This window comes from Anarrhichthys ocellatus, unplaced genomic scaffold, assembly GCF_004355925.1.
Source record: "Anarrhichthys ocellatus isolate YVR2014 unplaced genomic scaffold, GSC_Weel_1.0 scaffold12, whole genome shotgun sequence".
In the NCBI taxonomy this organism is placed as follows: Eukaryota; Metazoa; Chordata; class Actinopteri; order Perciformes; family Anarhichadidae; genus Anarrhichthys; species Anarrhichthys ocellatus.
Genome location: NW_022280042.1, coordinates 6,352,522 through 6,371,201, shown reverse-complemented (window position 1 = coordinate 6,371,201; position 18,680 = coordinate 6,352,522). Strand labels below are relative to the sequence as shown.

At 46.2% G+C, this 18,680-nt stretch overlaps 2 protein-coding genes across 8 annotated transcripts in view; one reads left to right on the top strand and one right to left on the bottom strand.

Moving 5' to 3' along the window:
* Nucleotides 1-8,400, top strand: part of LOC116386229 (probable ribonuclease ZC3H12C) — a 12,086-nt gene extending 3,686 nt beyond the window's left edge. For 2 of the 3 annotated variants that reach the window (XM_031852271.1, XM_031852272.1), the window contains exons 2-6: nucleotides 2,096-2,985; nucleotides 3,121-3,260; nucleotides 3,359-3,593; nucleotides 3,970-4,076; nucleotides 4,188-8,400. In XM_031852271.1, coding sequence (XP_031708131.1) covers nucleotides 2,165-2,985; nucleotides 3,121-3,260; nucleotides 3,359-3,593; nucleotides 3,970-4,076; nucleotides 4,188-5,779 — 2,895 coding nt within the window. In that variant the 5' untranslated portion in view covers nucleotides 2,096-2,164 and the 3' untranslated portion in view covers nucleotides 5,780-8,400. Of the gene's footprint in view, nucleotides 1-8; nucleotides 2,986-3,120; nucleotides 3,261-3,358; nucleotides 3,594-3,969; nucleotides 4,077-4,187 lie in introns of those variants that run through there. The other variant, XM_031852273.1, reaches the window with a different exon arrangement.
* Nucleotides 8,401-10,140: 1,740 nt separating this feature from the next.
* The window catches only part of LOC116385938 (radixin), a 14,195-nt gene continuing 5,655 nt past the window's right edge, over nucleotides 10,141-18,680 (bottom strand). For 4 of the 5 annotated variants that reach the window (XM_031851727.1, XM_031851730.1, XM_031851728.1 and 1 more), the window contains exons 3-15: nucleotides 18,534-18,617; nucleotides 18,314-18,409; nucleotides 17,604-17,726; nucleotides 17,350-17,501; nucleotides 17,095-17,178; nucleotides 16,826-16,972; nucleotides 15,278-15,374; nucleotides 15,016-15,179; nucleotides 14,490-14,620; nucleotides 14,238-14,398; nucleotides 14,029-14,121; nucleotides 13,686-13,922; nucleotides 10,141-12,446 (exon numbers count right to left, since the gene is read on the bottom strand). In XM_031851727.1, coding sequence (XP_031707587.1) covers nucleotides 12,282-12,446; nucleotides 13,686-13,922; nucleotides 14,029-14,121; nucleotides 14,238-14,398; nucleotides 14,490-14,620; nucleotides 15,016-15,179; nucleotides 15,278-15,374; nucleotides 16,826-16,972; nucleotides 17,095-17,178; nucleotides 17,350-17,501; nucleotides 17,604-17,726; nucleotides 18,314-18,409; nucleotides 18,534-18,617 — 1,734 coding nt within the window. In that variant the 3' untranslated portion in view covers nucleotides 10,141-12,281. Of the gene's footprint in view, nucleotides 12,447-13,685; nucleotides 13,923-14,028; nucleotides 14,122-14,237; nucleotides 14,399-14,489; nucleotides 14,621-15,015; nucleotides 15,180-15,277; nucleotides 15,375-16,825; nucleotides 16,973-17,094; nucleotides 17,179-17,349; nucleotides 17,502-17,603; nucleotides 17,727-18,313; nucleotides 18,410-18,533; nucleotides 18,618-18,680 lie in introns of those variants that run through there. The other variant, XM_031851732.1, reaches the window with a different exon arrangement.

Below are 18,680 nucleotides of genomic sequence, written 5' to 3'. Positions count from 1 at the left end.
TGTGTGTGTGTGTGTGTGTGTGTGTGTGTGTGTGTGTGTGTGTGTGTGTGTGGGAGCCGGCCCCGCTGATGTTTGAAAAATGCACCCACTCAGCCTGGAGGTCTGGAGATGGCGCGGTGGGACCGTTAACACTTCTAAGCCTGAATTTGGGTATTACACAAGTCCCTGGATGCATAATTCTGCAGAGCTTGGACCACACCAGAAGACTTTTAAAATCCCAAGACTGGTGTTCCATCAGATCACACATTCGTCAGGCTTTAGTAGTGACTGTTCACATCTCTGCCGTTAAGCAGCTAAAACAACAGGATTATTATAGGATTTGTACAGATTGTAAAAAAAAAAAAAAAAGAAGGCAAACTTCTTGAATAGTTGAGTGTTAAATACAAGCAGCAAGAACTTGAATAAAACGTAACAATTTTAAGCTATCTGACATATAGATACCAGATACCTGGTGCTTTTGCCACAGTTTGGTACCTAAAGTGAGGGTTTTATAAAAGGATGCACTGATCCAACTTTTTCCTCTTCCAGCACCTATTCCCATACATTTACTAGTCCTGTGCTCCACTAGTTTAAAATCACCTCAGCACGTGGAACTCATTTTTATGTCAGGCAACATGAAGCCACAGACTGCTGTCGCATTTAAATAGTTTTGACACCCTTGACCGGAGTCGTTGGTGTAATGTCATGTGGACGCAGCTTTGATGCACTGCTCAGGGAATAGTGGGTGTGTGTGGGTGTGGGTGGGTGTGTGGGTGGGTGGGTGCGTGTCAGACCATCAACAGAGTCATGTGCATATGAAATGTTCCCAATAGCCGCGCTCTCTCCACAGCAGGATGAGTCACTTTGTGAGGCAGACGTTCATGTGTGCATGGACACCATCAACGCCCACGTCCGTTGACGCCAAGGTCCCAGTCCTAATCACTCCTGCGGGTCCATTGTTGTCCTTGGTGGCGGGGTGGGTTGCCAGTGAGGCACACTTAAGCCCCTCCCTCCCCCACACCAGATCTTTTTGTTGTGTGTGTGAGGAGGGCGGGCCGCCGGCTGAACGCCACAGCCTCTGTCTTGGCATGTGGATGGAGGGGAGAATGCTTTCAACAGCTGTAGCTTAGCAACAGTAGCTCGGCCACGTTGCTAGGCAGCCCTTTTTCATAAAATGCGCCCCCCCCCCAACCCACCATCTTTAAGTCACTTCCCCTTCCATCATCCGTTTTGTCCAGATAGCATTGGTTTGAGTTTGATGTTTGAGTCATGAAGCGCTTTAGGCAACGTCCATCTGCACATTTACATTCGTGGAAATTGTTTGCGCTTGGAAAAGCAATGTTTTTTGGGGGGGGAATACCACACCACCACACCACAGAGTCTACAACTTTTAGGTGTTAATTTCCTGTGCTCTTTCCAGTCAGAATACAGCATAACAGCCCGTAACATATATCAGTTTCCTGATCTCAGATTCACATTCCAGAGTGCTGAACCTTTGACACCGATCAGATTAGCCAAACTAGATCCAATGTTCTTGATGCTTGAATGCAACACGTCGATTGCCTCGGTGGCCTCAGAGCCCCTCTGCGTTTTAATGAGTGACTCCACCACCCCAGTGGGGAGAAGCATATGGACCTTAATTACCAGGTAGAATGTGAGGGGGAAGGGTCCGTCTGCCCCATCCCTAACTGTCCTTTTTTAAACAGATCACCCTCTGTTCCCCCTCAGATTAATGTGCCGTCGCATGGCCCTGTAATAACACACTGGGGCCAGACTGGAAAGAAAACGCGGGAGTCCATTAATTAGGGTGAGAGGCCCCATCGGCTCTTTGTGTCAGCCATTCTGGGCCTCAGCGGCGTCCCCAACTGCCCGAGCATCAGCTCACAGCCAACGTGTTTCTCCGGGAAAACAAAAGGGAGGACAGTTATATTGTTACCCTGATATTAGTTTCAGTATCTCTGCACTTATTTCCCCAGTATTCTCCATCTCCACCGTTTCCCAGGGCCCACTACAGAGTAGATCAAGTGATACTAAGTGGTTTTAACGTGACACAGTCGGGATCATATTTCCTCACGTCTCACTCCCAACCCGTCCTCCTCTCCGTCTCTTTCTTTAGGCACCAATGAGTCGAGCTTTGTGAGAGGGCAGCAGTCGGCCCCGTGTGCTGGATGTCTGTGACAGACCCATGGGCCAGAAGGACCATGTGGAGGCAGGAGCAGGCCACATCCTCGACCTGGGGCTGGATTTGGAGTATCTCCACGTAGCGGGGTCTGACCGGCAGGCTGGCGCCTCTGACGGGCCCCCTGCTATGGAGGAGCAGGGGGAGCGCTCCGGCAACAGCGACACCGCCGATACCCCTCCCCCTGCTGTGGCGGAAGAAAACGCCGGGTCTGATGCAGAGTGCGAGCCACCACCGCCGCTGCCGCCACCGTCTTCCAGCGCCGCCCCCGCTGCTGGCACCGACCCGGATGGAGGAGAGGGAGGGTTAACTCACAGTAAGAACGCCCACCAGCCGCTTTGTCGGACCCAATGTGTGGACTTAGGCACCGAGGGTCCTCCTGAGCCCCCGTCTGAGCCCTCATCAGAGCTTGAACAGGAGCCCTTGTCCGGCTCGCCATGCAAGCACCCACCAGAGCCTCCTTCCAGCCCCTCCTCATCAGATCCGGTGCCCGAGGCCGGCGTTAAGGAGTACCAGGCGAAGCTGGAGTTTGCCCTGAAGCTGGGCTACTCGGAGGAGACGGTGCGACTGGTGCTGTCCAAGCTGGGCCCCGACACCCTCATCAATGACATACTGGGAGAGCTGGTCAAACTGGGCACCAAGTCGGACAGCGAGCAGCCGGCCGGATCATTAGCCTCTACCTCATCTTCGTCGTCGTCCTCTTCCTCTTGTGGCTGTTCTGATCTGCTGGATAGCCAGCGGTCGGACTCGCCCTGTCCGTCAGACTCTCTGAGCGACCAGGACAACCTGCGGCCAGTTGTGGTGGACGGCAGTAATGTAGCCATGAGGTGAGCAGACACATTACTTATATTATGACAAATTACTGTAAAATGTCCTTCGTTGATTCCATCATGTGCTGAATAACCTTCATTAAATCCCCAAATGTTCATCTTCTATGACCGTCTGCCTCCTCTATGTCTCAGCCATGGCAACAAGGAAGTGTTCTCCTGCCAGGGCATCCAGCTGGCTGTGGATTGGTTCCTAGAGCGTGGCCATCATGACATCACAGTGTTTGTGCCTGCTTGGAGAAAAGAGCAGTCTCGCCCTGACGCCCCGATAACAGGTCAGTGCGAGACTGAGTGACACACACACACACACAAACACACACACGAGATGCTTTCAGTTTTCTAAACCTTAACCATGACCCCCCTTCCCACACAGATCAGGAGATCCTGCGTCGCCTAGAGAAGGAGAAGATCCTGGTCTTCACTCCTTCGCGGCGCGTCCAAGGTCGGCGCGTGGTTTGCTACGACGACCGCTTCATCGTGAAGCTGGCCTATGAGTCAGACGGCATCATCGTCTCCAACGATAACTACCGAGACCTGGCTAATGAGAAGCCCGAGTGGAAGAAGTTCATCGACGAGCGGCTGCTCATGTATTCCTTTGTCAATGACAAGTGAGTAGAGGCGGATTAGTGAGGGGGCCGATTCTGTCAATAAGATAGATCTTGATGACTTGGTGTCAAAACAACTGTGACATTTATGTCTCTAATTTTGGACTCGGAGGTCGTAGTTACACGACACCTTTCACATCTCATTCCCCATTATCATATCTGACATTTAGTCTAACAAATGCCACGAAGGCTGACATTTTCTCTTGGTTTAAAAAGGAGAATTACAGTTGTTTTTATTCTGTCTACTTCCTCCAATTTACCCCGAAACTGAGAGACCTAACATAAAGAATGAGCACCGATTTTTACAATCCCCGTCGTCCTTAACCTAAACGTCGTATAACTCACTTGTCCTTTCTGATCCTCCCGTCCTGTCTCTCAGATTCATGCCCCCAGATGACCCTCTTGGTCGTCATGGCCCCAGCTTAGACAACTTCCTGAGGAAAAGACCCATCATGCCTGAGCAGAAGAAACAGCCTTGTCCATACGGTGAGAAACGCACAGAAATAACAATACATGTGATAACATCACGTATGTATTGCAGGTTTTGCATCATGTTTGTTGAAACCATGTAATGAAACTGAGACCGTTTGCCTCCAGGAAAGAAGTGCACTTACGGCCACAAGTGTAAGTACTACCACCCAGAAAGAGGTGCTCAGCCTCAGCGCGCTGTGGCTGACGAGCTGCGTGCCAGTGCCAAGACCTGCGTCACCACAAAGAACCAGGGGGACACCGGTTTGGTGAAGAGCCACAGCGTGCCAGCTGGCAGCATTGAGGCAAGAAAAGGCGCCCAAAAAAGGCAGTCGGACCCCAGCATCCGAGCTCTGTCGTACGGCGATGCCGAGGAGAAGCTGGCGAAGGGGAGGGCGGAAAGCCAGAAGAACAGCATGTGTGGCAGCAGCAGCAGTAGCAGTGGGGTTATAAGCATGTCCTCAGCCCCAGGAGGCCCCCCATCCACTTTCAGCCTTCCCCAGGACCAGCAGTCCAGAGCAGTGACCCCCCACAGTCTACCAGCCCCCAGCCATGACCTTTACCCTCACTGTGAGTCTCCAGACTTGAGCTACTACTCATTGACGCGTGCTTACTCCGGCCTGAGCCTCTCCTCCAGACGGAGCCCAGACTGCCGCTTCCCCAACGACACGGACCTGCGTCTCGGCTCCATGGGCTCAGCGGGCTCCGAATGCGGCAGCGAGAGCAGCGCGAGTTGCGGCAGCAGCTGCGACTCGTACAGCGAGAGGCCGTGTCCCGGCTGCCCCCCAGAAACCTTACTGGACGACGGCGTCCATTTCGCTAATCCCCACAGCCGGCTGTATCCCCACCATGCCGCGGCGAACCATGAGCTATGTGGCCTTCATCCTGCCGATTACTCGAGCATGCAGCACAGCCACACGTCTAACGCAGGAGTACACAGCTACCACCTGAGTGTGGCGCGCGGACAGAACTGCGCTCACGATCAGCCTCCACCGGAGGCTCCTCCAAAGCGCCCTCTCTACCCGTTGCCCCCTCATCTCCAGCACCAGCCGCTGACCGCTCGCTCCAGCTGCCCGGGCGACTACCACTCTCTGCCCCAGTCCAACCCGCACCCCCCTGGGTCCCCTCTGGGCCGCTGCCTGGCCCCGACGCGAGGAGAAAGTGTGTCAGACTCGCATCTTTATGAACACCTCTCTACGTCGCACCATCACCACCGGACCAAAGCGTTGCCCAGCTGGGACACGTACTACAGGCAGCCTCTGCTGCCGCCGTCCAGGTATGAGCCGTCCGCCTATCAGAGTCTGCCGGACACACGCCAGGCGTCCTGGCACGCCCCTCCCTGGGCACAGGAAGGCTACACCCACCACCACTCCTCCCACCCAGCTCTCCACCCATCGCCGACACACTACTTGAGCCACCCGCCGCCCCAGGCCCACTCTCCCCACCCACCTCATCCATCCAGCACTCCCCTCCCGCCATACCCGTCTCACAGCGCTCACCTCGGAGTGCCCTCCCACGCTGCTCCCTCCTACATGCCGCAGCACCCAGAATCCCCCGCACACAGCCGCTACGGGGACACGAGGGAGAAAGTGTACGTCAACCTGTGTAACATCTTCCCCTCGGAGCTGGTGAGCCGCGTGATGGCCAGGAGCCCCCATATCACAGACCCCCAGCAGCTGGCAGCTGCTATACTTGCAGAGAAAGCCCAAACAGGCTACTGAAGAACGGAGGAAAGCCGAGTCTCCCATTAGAAAGCAGTAGCAGTCATGTAGTCTAGAGTGGAAATAGGAAAACACAAAGTGTGGGTGCTTTGCTTCAGCAGAGCAAACTTAAATTTGCCTTTGCAACACTTGACAGCACGTTGGATTTGCATGGTGGAACTTTAAATACTGCAATGCTTTTGGATTGTCTATGAGGAGAGCTTTTTTTTTTCCCCCTCTCTTCTCATGATGTTAACGAGACAACGCATACGTTTCTCTGGTCCCTACGCAGCGACAACTCAACCTGTAAGAAGTGTAGGCAGATCGTTCCAGACCTGCCCAGTTAGTCGTCTTTTTATTGATCTAGTAGCTTATTATTAAATGTGACTTTCACACGCAGGCATCAAATTCAAAAGGCACTTTTTGTGCTCTGATTGACTTTTCTTAATTTGTTATGTGGCAGATCCACATCTGTAAAACTCCCATCGTCATCACGTGACAGTTTCAAAATTACTATTTGGCCACGGTCCGTGTACTATATCAATCTCTTTATGTGTGTTGTGAGGCCATTTGTGGGGCTTTTTCCATGTTGGTTGAAATGGGTGTCTGAAAGGCGGTCGTCTTATTTGAGATGACGTCAGTATTTTGGTCAGAGTTGTAGCTGTAGAGATGGGTGACCCTGTCGTGTGTACCTTAGTTTTAGTAAGGGACCTCTCTCTCTCTCTCTCTCTCTCTCGCTCTCTCTCTCTCTCTGGCCCTTTTATTTCGGGTCAACTCTGGTATCTGCTACAGACAGAGAACATCTGAACATCAGTAAATCAGACGTGTATGTATTGTAAATATATTTAACAGACTCCCCCTGCTGTGCTTTTGGCTAACAGCGTCTCCGGTTGTCTGTCGCAGATCCCGGCTGAATCCATTTGCTAGACAGAGAAAAACCTTGTTTGATACAAATTGTATCATGAACTACGTCGCTGATGTTATATACAGTACATGGACGTGTTGATCCGTATCCATCAAACACTCTTGATGTATTGCTGTACGATTTAAAATGCATTGACAACAGTTACGTTCCAATCGAGATGCTCCGACTTTTAATCTTGTGGGCATTGCTTTGACACAATTATTTCAAATATGTTAAGAAACAAGAGGAGTTGTCTGCCTATGTTTAGGTATCGCAGCTTCTTTATTTGCTCTTTTTGGGTTTGAAGCTGGCTTATTTGCTACAGAAGCTCCATTTATATCCTGTGAGAAATATGCTTTTGGTTCCTGGTTGAAAGTGAACTAGTCTGTTTTTTGGCAGTGAGGTTGGGGTCAGGAAGTGGATGCTTGAAATAATAGAGAATTGACGTATTATCATTAGCTGATCTATTGTTTCTGTTGAATCATGAATTGAGCGGACGGACCCCGACCATGTTTCAGAAGTAAAGTTTTATATGTGGGTCAGTCCCATAAACCATGGTCGCCATTTTGAATGTCTGTAACACTCTACCAAAGCTCTACCTGGAGTATCTGCTGATATATAAAGCTGTTTTTAAAGAAATCTCAAGAATAACAACGACAACTGTTTACATATCTAATCTGCTCGCTTCTTTCCAGACACAAAGGACAATTATTTAAAAACAAATGTGGCCACAGTGCATAAATGTAGCTTGAAAAACAACGACATAAACAAAGAAAAAGTTTCAACTTCTCCACACGCAGGAAGCTACCTAAGCCGTGACGTGTTTAAGTGTGTAACCTGCCTGTGGCCTATTGCATGCTGGGAAAGTAGAAATACCCACACTTCTATACATAGTACGATGTATATTCTGAAAGCTAGTATCGATGAGCTGTTCTTCAGGTAGAGCTCGATCAAAGTGTAACGCAACTTCAAAGTGGCTGCCGAGGAATTAAGAGTGTGCAGAGTGAGCTCGTCACACAGTTTATCACAACGTGTCACATTGTGCAAGTAATGATTAGTTGTACAACAACGCGTGCCGTTGATGAGAGAGAACCTTTGTGTGTATTGAAGAAGCGCCTTCTCTCCGGCCTCCTGGCACTGTGTGTCAGTGTGGCCCCTGAGCGTGGGCCCAAAGTAATGCCTCTTCATGGCATTGTGCTTATGACACATCCAATACTCTGAACTATGTTCAGCTAACTGTTATGCATGTTTTTGATTTTGTTTCCGCACGTTTCCTTGTGTTTTTAATTTGTGTACATAGCCGTGTTTGTGTCCTGGAAGCTTTGTCCTGATGTTACTGTGACATGACCGCAGCTGAGACGCCTCTATAGGCTTACTTATACACTTGTTAATGTTTTATTTTACACATCGGTTAGAGTTGATTTCAGGAAAACACACTCCTTTGACACACAGTATAAAGTCAAGAGGGGTAGTATTTGTTTTTTATAAGGCTTGATATTTACTCCATAGGTTCAGGAAGCATGTTTTGGAAAGCATCCCACTTTTCTCCACATTGTTTGCTCTGGAAGTGCTGAAGATATTCAAGTTCTCGACCGGCCACGACACTAATACAATGAAAACCCTCTGTTTCAAATTACATTTCCATTTTGCCAGTAGAATAATGGTGTAACTAATTAATTATTGTAACATTCTCAACTGTAACTCGTGATTGTTCATTAAAGAGTACTGCTACAAAACATGTGATATCCTATTTGTATTGTTACAGTTAAGAAAGTCTTGTTTTAAGTGACTGTTTACAATATTTACACTTTAAAAAGAAAATGAATTTAAATATTCTATGTAGAAAACCCCTTACTGAATAATTGTCCTGTAACAGTAATATTACTCAGTATTATTTTGAGTAATATAAATATATTTCTTGTGACAGATAATTTACCTAAAAAAGGTATTTTATAATCAAGCACATGGTATTTTTATAGTTGCTGTTGGCCTAAATGATAATTAAATCTACTAAACTCTCACCGGTGAACTCTGACCCGATGACGCATGCGCACACAGTGACAACTTGAGTGGATCCTCACACGGGAGAAGTTCTCGAGTCCTCCTGAACCTGCTCCATAGAGACGTATGGAGGATAAAGTGAAACAGGAGAGGAAGGAAAACAACATGGAGAACTGGAGTTTATTGTGAGTTATTCTGTCATTATTGGGTTATTTAGTCAGAGGCTGAACGGACACACGAACAAACACGGACAGGTAGCTTCATTTGTAGCTAGCTCAAAGCTAACTTATGCTAACGTCTCTACAGTTGGTACTTTGACTGTTTGGGGTGAATAAACGAATGACGCAGCGGTCAAATTCACCTGAATCATGCGAGACGTAAACAACAGATTATTAAACATGGCGTTTTATATCGATTTTATATAGTTTTCCTACTGTTGTCAGAGGAAATCAACGCCACCTGTGGATGCGCAATGAAGTTAGCGCACATGCTCTTGAACTACATCCGGATGTGATGATCCTGTCTAGTCTGTTTCCGGTTTTATTTTGAAAGTTAATTTATGAATGAAATGAAAAAGACTGACGTTACATCATCAGTTTTTCCTGAGTGATGAAGCTGCTTGTTACATAAATTACACTTTTTATTGTTTGTCAATCATATTTATTGATACTGAGTGATATGTGCCCACTGATCACAGAAGAAGTCAGTCTTTTTCATTTCATTCATAAATTACGTTATTAATTTACGTTAGCATAAGTTAGCTTTGAGCTAGCTACAAATGAAGCTACCTGTCCGTGTTTGTTCGTGTGTCCGTTCAGCCTCTGACTAAACAACCCAATAATGACAGAATAACTCACAATAAACTCCAGTTCTCCATGTTTTCCTTCCTCTCCTGTTTCGCTTTATTCTCCATACGACTCTATGGAGCAGGTTCAGGAGGACTCGAGAACTTCTCCCGTGTAAGGATCCACTCAAGTTGCTGTCACTCGTGTGCGCATGCGTCATCGGGTCAGTGTTCACCGTTGAGAGCTAAGTAGAGCCTCAGCGAGATGACGCGGGGGGAGGAGTCTTCCATTGTCGGAGTCATTGTACCAAAAATACAAAAAATAAAGATTCAGGATAGGCTCAGCTACTCCGTTTCCAACATTGGCTTACAGAGCATCAATATTTTTATCGATATATATTTTTAGATACATATATACATACACATACGAGTATACACACACACCATAGGTTATGCTTCTAAACCAGTCTGTTGGTCAAATGTTTTGTATTCTTTACACAAGATATGTTTTTAAAGGTGACTGTTAGTCGCTCAGGCTTGAAGCCAAATCAGTCAAATGTATGAATTAATCTAGAGATTACAATGGTGATAAATCATCCTTTATATATAAAAAAAGAAAAAAAGGATAGAACTGAATCCAGATACATTATCAGGATATAAATCTGTGATACAAATGGGTCAAAACACAAGATCAAAATTTAAAACTTTTATTTCAGAACCAATGAAATGGACTGCAATCCATCTGTGCCATCTATCTTAAAGAATACCAACATGAAAAAAAAAAAAACGGCAAAACGTGACAGCTAGTGCCAGAGATCACATCACAGACACTGGCTTCAATGGAGGGGACAGGAGGGCCGATAACAGTCTGAAGAACAACGTAGTCTAACTGAAGCCTTTCAGACTGAGTGTGTGTGTGTGTCAACTAGAGTTTTCCCCTCCAATGAAGCTGCCCAGTAGAGATGTGTGCTGCTGGTTTAGGGTCTTTGAACACAATACAAAAATATGAGCTGGAAGCACAGGATCACTTTTTCACCTGCTATGGCAAACTAACAATAGACACTGACGTTAACACAAGAGGCTTCAGTGCTTTAACTTTAAAACTAATAAAAAAAAAATATCAACCTACACCAGCTGACAAGTATAGCATAACAAATAATTCCGTAACATTGTCATCATTTTGTAAATAGAAAAAAAGAACTTTATAGTCACTCATTTAAAAAAAGAAAAAGCCACTGGAACATATTTCCACCCCACAAAAGATGGAGTCAGTTTGTTTGAGCACAAATGATTCATTCATAATACGATTTAAGGGGAAGAAATTGGCCAAACCTTTTATTTGACTCAAGAGAGATTTGTAGAAATCACAATAGCAAGGTCCCTTAACATTAGAACTACCCATAATGCATCTCTGTATTCACAAGTCTCTCCGTCCCATGAATCCATTGCAGGTCTGCAAACCGTCTGAATTCATTATCACACAGGAGAGCCTTCTTTTGAATCTTGCGTGAGAACCAGATGCTTCACGGGACCCAAAAATAAAAAAAAAATGTCCACCCTCGACCGTTAATGTTCTCTTGAGATCCTGAACCCAACCAACGGAGCCTTCCCAGGAGCACCACTCAAGGATGTAACAGCAACCAAGTCAAATCGCGACCTTCCTTTTTGTTTTGTATTTTTGGAAGGGGGGGGGGGGGGGTTTGACTGTCAGTCACCACCGCTAACATTACTGAGGTAGAGATTTGTCCTGGGACAAGGACCGATGTTTTCATAAGCTCCCCAGCCAGAGAGGTGCCAGGTCTCATCTTACACATCTGTATATACTTTTCACCCAAACGGTTGGACAGGCAGACAAACAGCTGGGACACAGTACTCGTCACTCTGTTCCTCTGTCTGTCCCGAGTGTTACGCTTCCTTTGTGAGCCGGTAGGCAGAGAAAACCATCGATGGTGACTGGGAATGAAACACTGAGACACTACACAGCTAGCTTATCTTTATAACACTTCTAGGCTCACACGCTGTCTTATCACCTCTGCATGTAAAGAACATACTTTCCCTTTGTTACCTTTGCTACATTCCTTCATAGAAACTCGTCACGTGACAAGTTGGGTGGCTCTTTTCCCTACGAGGGTCAACTCACATACTGCTGTTCTTCATATCCAGCCTGAAATTAAACTTCTAAAATACTGCAGTGTCATTTTTCACATATAAATGTAACATTGAAATGACAGTTTGAATTGATTGATTAGAGTGAAAAGACCTCACAGCTGCTAAGAGAAGTAGCATGACTAGCTTGTGATATGTTTCAACATGGATATAGCATAGAGGCTGAATCCTAGTAGTGACCTCATTTATCCCCAAACTCCAGGCTTTATACACAGCCTGTAGCTTAATGTGTTCGACGGACAACTAAAAATAAGGGCGGGTCTAACTAAAGCAGAGGGAAGTCACTCAAAAACAAGGAGACGGGTAATCATTCTAAACCTTTGCATTCAAGTTGTCAAGCAAAGCAAAAAAACAACAACAAAAGTAGCTTTCTATGGCCATGTTTGCTCGAAAAAAAAAAAAAAAAAATCCAATTGCTTCCCCTTTGGTTGAACAGTTTCTCTTCTGTGCTTTAAGGATCACAGGGGATCTCTGCAGGACAAGATTTGCTTGTTCAGAGTGGCGTCCATATATGGAGATGTGGGGGCGGGACTTTGGCAAAGTTTGACAAGAGGATTTCTCAAGATTGCCTCGGGGTGTTGGGGGGGGGGGGCAGCAACTGTTGTCCATGGAAATTGAGCAGCCGCTGAGGGGACAGTTCTGGAGCAGGTACCCCTGAGGCGCTGCGCTCACATGGACTCAAACTCATCGATGCGCTGCTTCGTGTTACCGGATCGGATCTGCCGCAGCGTCTTGTATTTGTCTCGGCCTGCCTTCACGTTCTCCGCGTGGAGAACGTCGTTCTGCGTCTTCTTGGTTTCGTCTCTGGCCTCGGCCAACTCTGAGCTCAACGTCTGGGAGAGAAAAGAGACGGAAGGATGAGAGGGCGGTGAGGAAGGAGGAGGAAGGATAAAGACGAAGGAAAGAAGCAAAAGGTAAAAAAAAAAAAAGAAAAGGAAAAACAACAGAGGGGAAAGAAAAGGTATAAAGGTTGCAGAGAAGAGACGGGACAGAAGAGCAAAAATGGAAAAAATCATTTAAAATCAAGACTGATGCAAAGCCACTTATATACAGCCTCTGTGTGTGTCTAACATGTAAATCAGGGTTCCCACTAGAGATCATTTTCAATGAGGATCTTACTGGTATAACAGAAATGGACTAATACGTCTGATTTAAAAGACGTGTGCTGCCGTGTGAAGTGACTCCACAACATACTCACAAAACACTCTGGTCCATAAATACCATTTCATACCATGTCATACTTTTTGGGGAGCTCTGGTTAATAAAAATCTCTTTGGTTGCTGTTTGAATTCTTCTTGCCATAGCTTCAGTCCTGGCTTATGCAGTAGCCCAGCCTAGATCTACAGGCCCTGTCATGTATTCAAAGTGAGGAAAGATATTCAGAGATTTGATGTACTTTTATCGGATTGTTCGATTCATGACCAGTAGATCTTAAGAGCCAGGCTGCAGTCTAAGCCAGCAGGAGTTTAAAGAATGGACAGAGAAGGATGCATTATCTTACCCTCATTTGCCATTTCTTGGCTGGTGTTTCTTCTTTGCAACAAAACTGCTGTTAGAAAATAATATAATCTTGTTGTTATTTGTGAGACGCAAATCTCTTTTGGTTAAAGTAAAGAGGTGCGTTTATTTGAAAAGTTTTATTCAAAAAGGTAAGTTTTACACTCATTTTCGACCCCAGGTTGTTTTCTATACGAGGGTCATTTCTCATATATTCGATGGTACTTGTATTCTGTTATTAATCAAGTGTTAATAAAGCTTTTCAATGAAACGTTTCAGACTTTACTTGGAAGCATTCTCGCCAACCCTGGACCAATTTTTAAAGTCCCACTTTGGCAACCTTGATACGCGAATCGCCGCTGTCCGCACAATGAATTACTGCACAAAGTTGCATATATCACAGGATTTTGTGAGACTGAGCATAGTCCGCCCCGCTGACGGTCCCTCCTGGAGCCCCAACCCTGCCTGTAGCGAGACAGGACCCGGGAAGCGGCGAGGAGTGCCAACTGTGTACAGGCTGGCAGGTCTGGCCATGCTACATTGGACCCTCAAAGGTTTTGGCCCCTCGTTCTCACCTGCAGCTGTTTCTTCACCCTCTCGTTCTTCTGGGCTTCGGTGACGCGCGCCTCTTCACTGCGGAGGTCCTGCTGGCTGACGCCCTCATTGGAGAGCTCTGAGCTGGCCTCTGTGTAGTTGTCATCCTGCTCATCGTGCTCGTTTTCAGCATTGCCACCCGGAGGTCCTGGCACCACAGTCATGGCAGTCTTCAGCTCCTCCTTGGTCTTCTCCAGGTCCTCCTGGGCTGACAGAGCCTGGAGGGCATGGAGACAGTGTGAGAAATATACCCATCATGTTAAAAGACATGGCTGAACGTCTGGGGACATCTAAAGAAGCCGGTGTTCCCCTGTAATCCTGTACCTTATACTGCCATTCTGAGGCCTCATCGTCTTTCTTCCTCTTGGCTTCCTCCAGGAGAGCGATCTTGGCTGTGAATTCAGCCAGTTCAGCAGCCTGGAGAAAATATAGACCCCGCACCAGAGAATTGTGTGAACAAAAACTTTTGAATATCCATGTAAGCCAGCCTGTAGTTGCTCACACCATCAGTGAACACACACACACACACACACCAGTTGTTCCTGGGTCTTCTGCTGGTCTGCAGCCTGTCTGGCCAGCTCTGCCTTGGCCTCCTCCGCCGCCTGCCTCTCTCGCTCCAGCCTCTCGGCCTCCTCCCTCGCTCTCCTCCTCTCCTGCTCCAGCTCCAGGGCCCAGCGAGTCTGTTCCTCCAGCTCTGTGGAGGGCAGACACACCAACATGTGACACGTGATCTCATCCTTCATCTTTTATCAGGAGGGCAGCAGCAAAGAGGAATAAAAAGGTACCTTTCTGAGCTCTCATCGTCTGCTCTTCAATCTGCCTCAGCCTCTCCATGAGCTCGTCCTTCTCGCGCTCTATCCTCTCCTTCTCTTTCTCTGCGTACTCTCGCTTCTTCTTCTCATTCTCCAGCTGAGCCCTGAGAAGTTTTGTAATTACATCTTTCAGACTTTAATATAGTAACAAATACAGAGGAATGCAGCAAATGATCCTGACCTGAATAAAGGGCTGTTAACTTCTGCAGAAGCTTTAACTGAACACCTCAGATAATGAATGTAAAAGAGGAAAGACTGCCCTCTGGTGGAGAAGCTCTACTACAGCAGCTACTTTTGATTTCCATTAGACTTAAATATTCAAGTGGAAGTGTTTGGATATATATTTATGTATTGTCAAAAGTCAGTGAAGTGTATATACATTTTATATTATCTGCAAAACTTTGGACAGGCATATACATCAATTGGAATCGTATATAATATTTGAACTTCTTTTCCAGAAGGCTTTTCTCTGACTGTAGGACCAAACCAAATGAAGTACCTCTCCATCTGTTTGTGGTGCTTCTCCTCTCGGGCCTGAGCCTTCATCTGCTGCACCTCGATGGTGTCGGGCTTCCTCCTCCTCATGTACAGCTCGTGGTTCCCCATACACAACGCCAACACGCGCTTGTTGATGCGCAGTCGTGGAGCATAGAACACAAAGTCCTACATGAGAGGAACATATCCTTTAATGTGACGCAGGTCAAGTTTCCTTTATACGTTAAGAAGAAAGATGTTGTACTTTTAATAAATGGGACACTCACAGGCGCTTTCTTGTCAATAGGTTTGATGACAAACTTTTTGTCATTGAAAGAGATGTTTCGAATCTCACTCCAGGGGAAGCCAATCTTTGGGGTCAACCTGAGAAAATAAGTGGTGAAGAGTTTACACTTCAACTTGCGTCCCACTCATGTGGTGATATACAGAACAGTGGGTGTTACTCCGTTGGTTGTGGAAGGTTTTCTAACTTTCAGCCAGCAGATAGTGCCTAGTGTGAACAGACCATCTTACAGGAAATCATGAGACTGAACACACTTTCAGTTTTAGTGAAGAGTGACAGAAAAGAGAAGTAGGTGAATGAAACTTCTCACTTCCTGCCAAGAGTGGAAAGGATGGTGGGTGTTCTTTACTCAAAAAGAGCAAAAGGAAAGAAAGAAAATAGAAGGGAATAATAGATATTGAGGAAGTAGAAACTATCCCTCTTTCCTTCCTTTGTCCCCTGGACAAGAGAACAAGGATGTCAGTAGTGATGACTTCAGATAACAGACAGGAAGGGAAAAAGCAGTGAAAGGAAATGCTCCAGAAGTTGTGATAAAATCTATCCTTTCTTCCACGAAGGGTTGAAGACAATATCTCTGACCTGAGAGGACAGGAAAGACTCCTACACAGGACAGTCTTCCTTTCTCCACCCCCCCCCCCCCCCCCTTTCGGTTTCACCTCTAAAAATAGCGTCGCTTCCTCTAAACCTGGTCAACATTGTGCATGTCATGTTGGCATCGGGCTCTGACAGCAGTACAAATGGATCTATATTCTGGTACAGAGTATCAGATTTGGGGCCACTGCTACAACTAAATACAGTTTAAGAACATAAATAAATAAGTCAGTTACTGCAGACTGGCTTGTGAACACACTTACGTTTCCAAGAGATCCCCAAAATGAGTCAGTTGTTCACGAGCTGACCAATACAGATGAACTGTTCTAGTGCTTACAATATGTGCTCTGATCTGCACATAATCCCTGTCCTTTGGACATTAGATAACGTAAGTCCTTGAAAAATCTATAAAACATATTAAAAACTGCACTCATATGAAAAATAATCCAATAGACAAAGACAGAAACTTACAGAATCACACTATTGTGGTTTGCTTTGTATTTTTCATCCATTTTGCTAACAAACAAGACAAAAGGCTCTGATCTTGAGATGAGGTTGGGTGGTTGAGTAGAACAGACAGGCATCGGTTTGTGGTGCGTTGCATCATAAGCCTCCACCTACTCACTCGTATCTCATGTCTGCTGCGGTTAAGTAATCAACTGCAAGCCACAGCTCCGATGCCCTTGTAATCATGAGCTTGTATATACATCAGTATTGATTATTTATCGGGGTTCCCACACTAAACACAACGCATCCAAAATTCGAAAAATAAAAGAGTGTTTGACTCTGAAAGCTGAGGTCTTAACACGTCTCAGTGGTAACTAAAAACTTCACTGTCGGGCCAATAGGCCATTTTATAGGATTAGACTGAATTTTCCCCCAGAATGCATCACTTATTTTGTAAATAAACTCAACGTCTGTGTGTGTGTGTGTCCCTTACTTGTCTTCGTGTTCGTAGATGTTGAGGCCAAGGGCATCCACGCCCAGCCACAGCTGTGTGCCCTTCTTGTTTTTGATCTCAAAGTAGTTGACGCCGTACATCTCTAAATCCTGGGCAATTTTAAGATATTCCATCATCGAGTCCTCTCTAAAAAGGAGGACAAGCAGGAGTTAGAAGACTATATATAACGTATGTTTTATTAAAAAAACATTCACTGATATATAGTGATATGGATCTCAGGAGAAGAAGAAGGAACCTCTGACACATACCTGAGCATTGCTCGGTGTTCTTCGTGCCAGGTCTGTATCCTGTCCTCCCACTGCTCCTTGGTCAGCTTGTGCTGCTCCAGGACTCTATGCACACAAACACAATGACTTCACCTCAAGCAACGGTTTCCTCCAGAGGAAATCATTGAAAATTCCAACAGGGCACAAAACAACATTCCAGGTTTCAACAGGTCTGTGTATGATAACTCGATACTCACAGCAGAGCCTTATACATTGTGACATATGCTGTGTGTGTACCTCTGAGGCAGCAGCCTGTCATGGGTGAGGTACCCAGGCTTGTGGACATCTTTGGTGTAGTCTCCATACTTGGCCTGGACTGAATATGACGCCAGTAGCACGGCTGTCTCTGGGGGACAGTAGTTCTCATCGTTCAAGATGGCCTCCTTCACCTGGTGAAACAGGAGGGAGGGAGTTAACAAACGGAACTTATTAAATGTATTTAAACTATAAATTTCAGATCATTTGAGCTACACCAGTGAGAGGCTTCTTACCTGCAGGAAGAAGAGTCTCTGGGTGATCTCCTGAATGAGTTCCTCCGAGACATCCTCGGGGAAGAACTTGGCCCTGAACTTAAACTGCAGAGGGTTCTCTTTCTTCACATCCTGCTGAGTCACCTGGAAGACAGACACAACATCAGCATCCGATCATCTATTCATCAGCATAAATGTTTGTAATCTGGCCAGATCTTTTGATATATCTGGGGGACATGTGTTACTGGGCTCTCACAGATCATCCAGACAGCCCTGCATGTGTCTACAGTGGCTGGAGGGCCTCAACAAACACACACATCTGTGCTCATAACACACACACACACACACACACACACACACACACACAGGTTTCACAGCACTTCAATCTAAGCAGAATTCACTACATTTTTCTGTACCCCCTGCTGCCTCACACTCACACACTTGTGGAGTGTGAGGGGGGTTTCCTCTCAGGCATACTTTAAAAACACACACACACTGTAACAGCAGGAGTGTTAAGGCTGAAGGGTGTGTTGGCCTGAGCGAGAGAGGAAGTCTGTTAAAAAAAAAAAAGAGTCTCCAGACCACAGCAGAGCTTCTAGGCAAAAAACAGACACTGACTGATGAAAGACAAACAGATAACATGGGAAGAAAAGCAAAAGAGAAAGGCCCTGAAAAAGAACTAAAAAGAGAAGGAGGTAGATACAGTGAATGTAGGGTAGGGTAAGACAGACCTTCTTATTGAGTTTGAGCCAAGTGCTGTAACCTTTACTGTCCACATACTGGAGGCCGAAGAACCAGACCTCCCGCAGGCCAACCGTCTTCACCACCTGACAATAAAACAAACAGGAAGTCTTACAGGTGCTGAAAGCATCATGTTAAAAACAATGTTAAACTAAGGCGCCTGCAGAGCGTACAAACCATGAGCTTTTAGGTTGTGGTTATGTCACTCACCTGGTCAAAGAGCTGCTTTCCTGTGGTATTAGGTTGGATGGCAAACTCCAGCTCTGCATCCATGGTGGTCACACGGACGTTGATCTGGAAAACACAACAAGGGGTTTATTTTGTTTGCCATATTACACAAAGAAAGAGATTTCACAC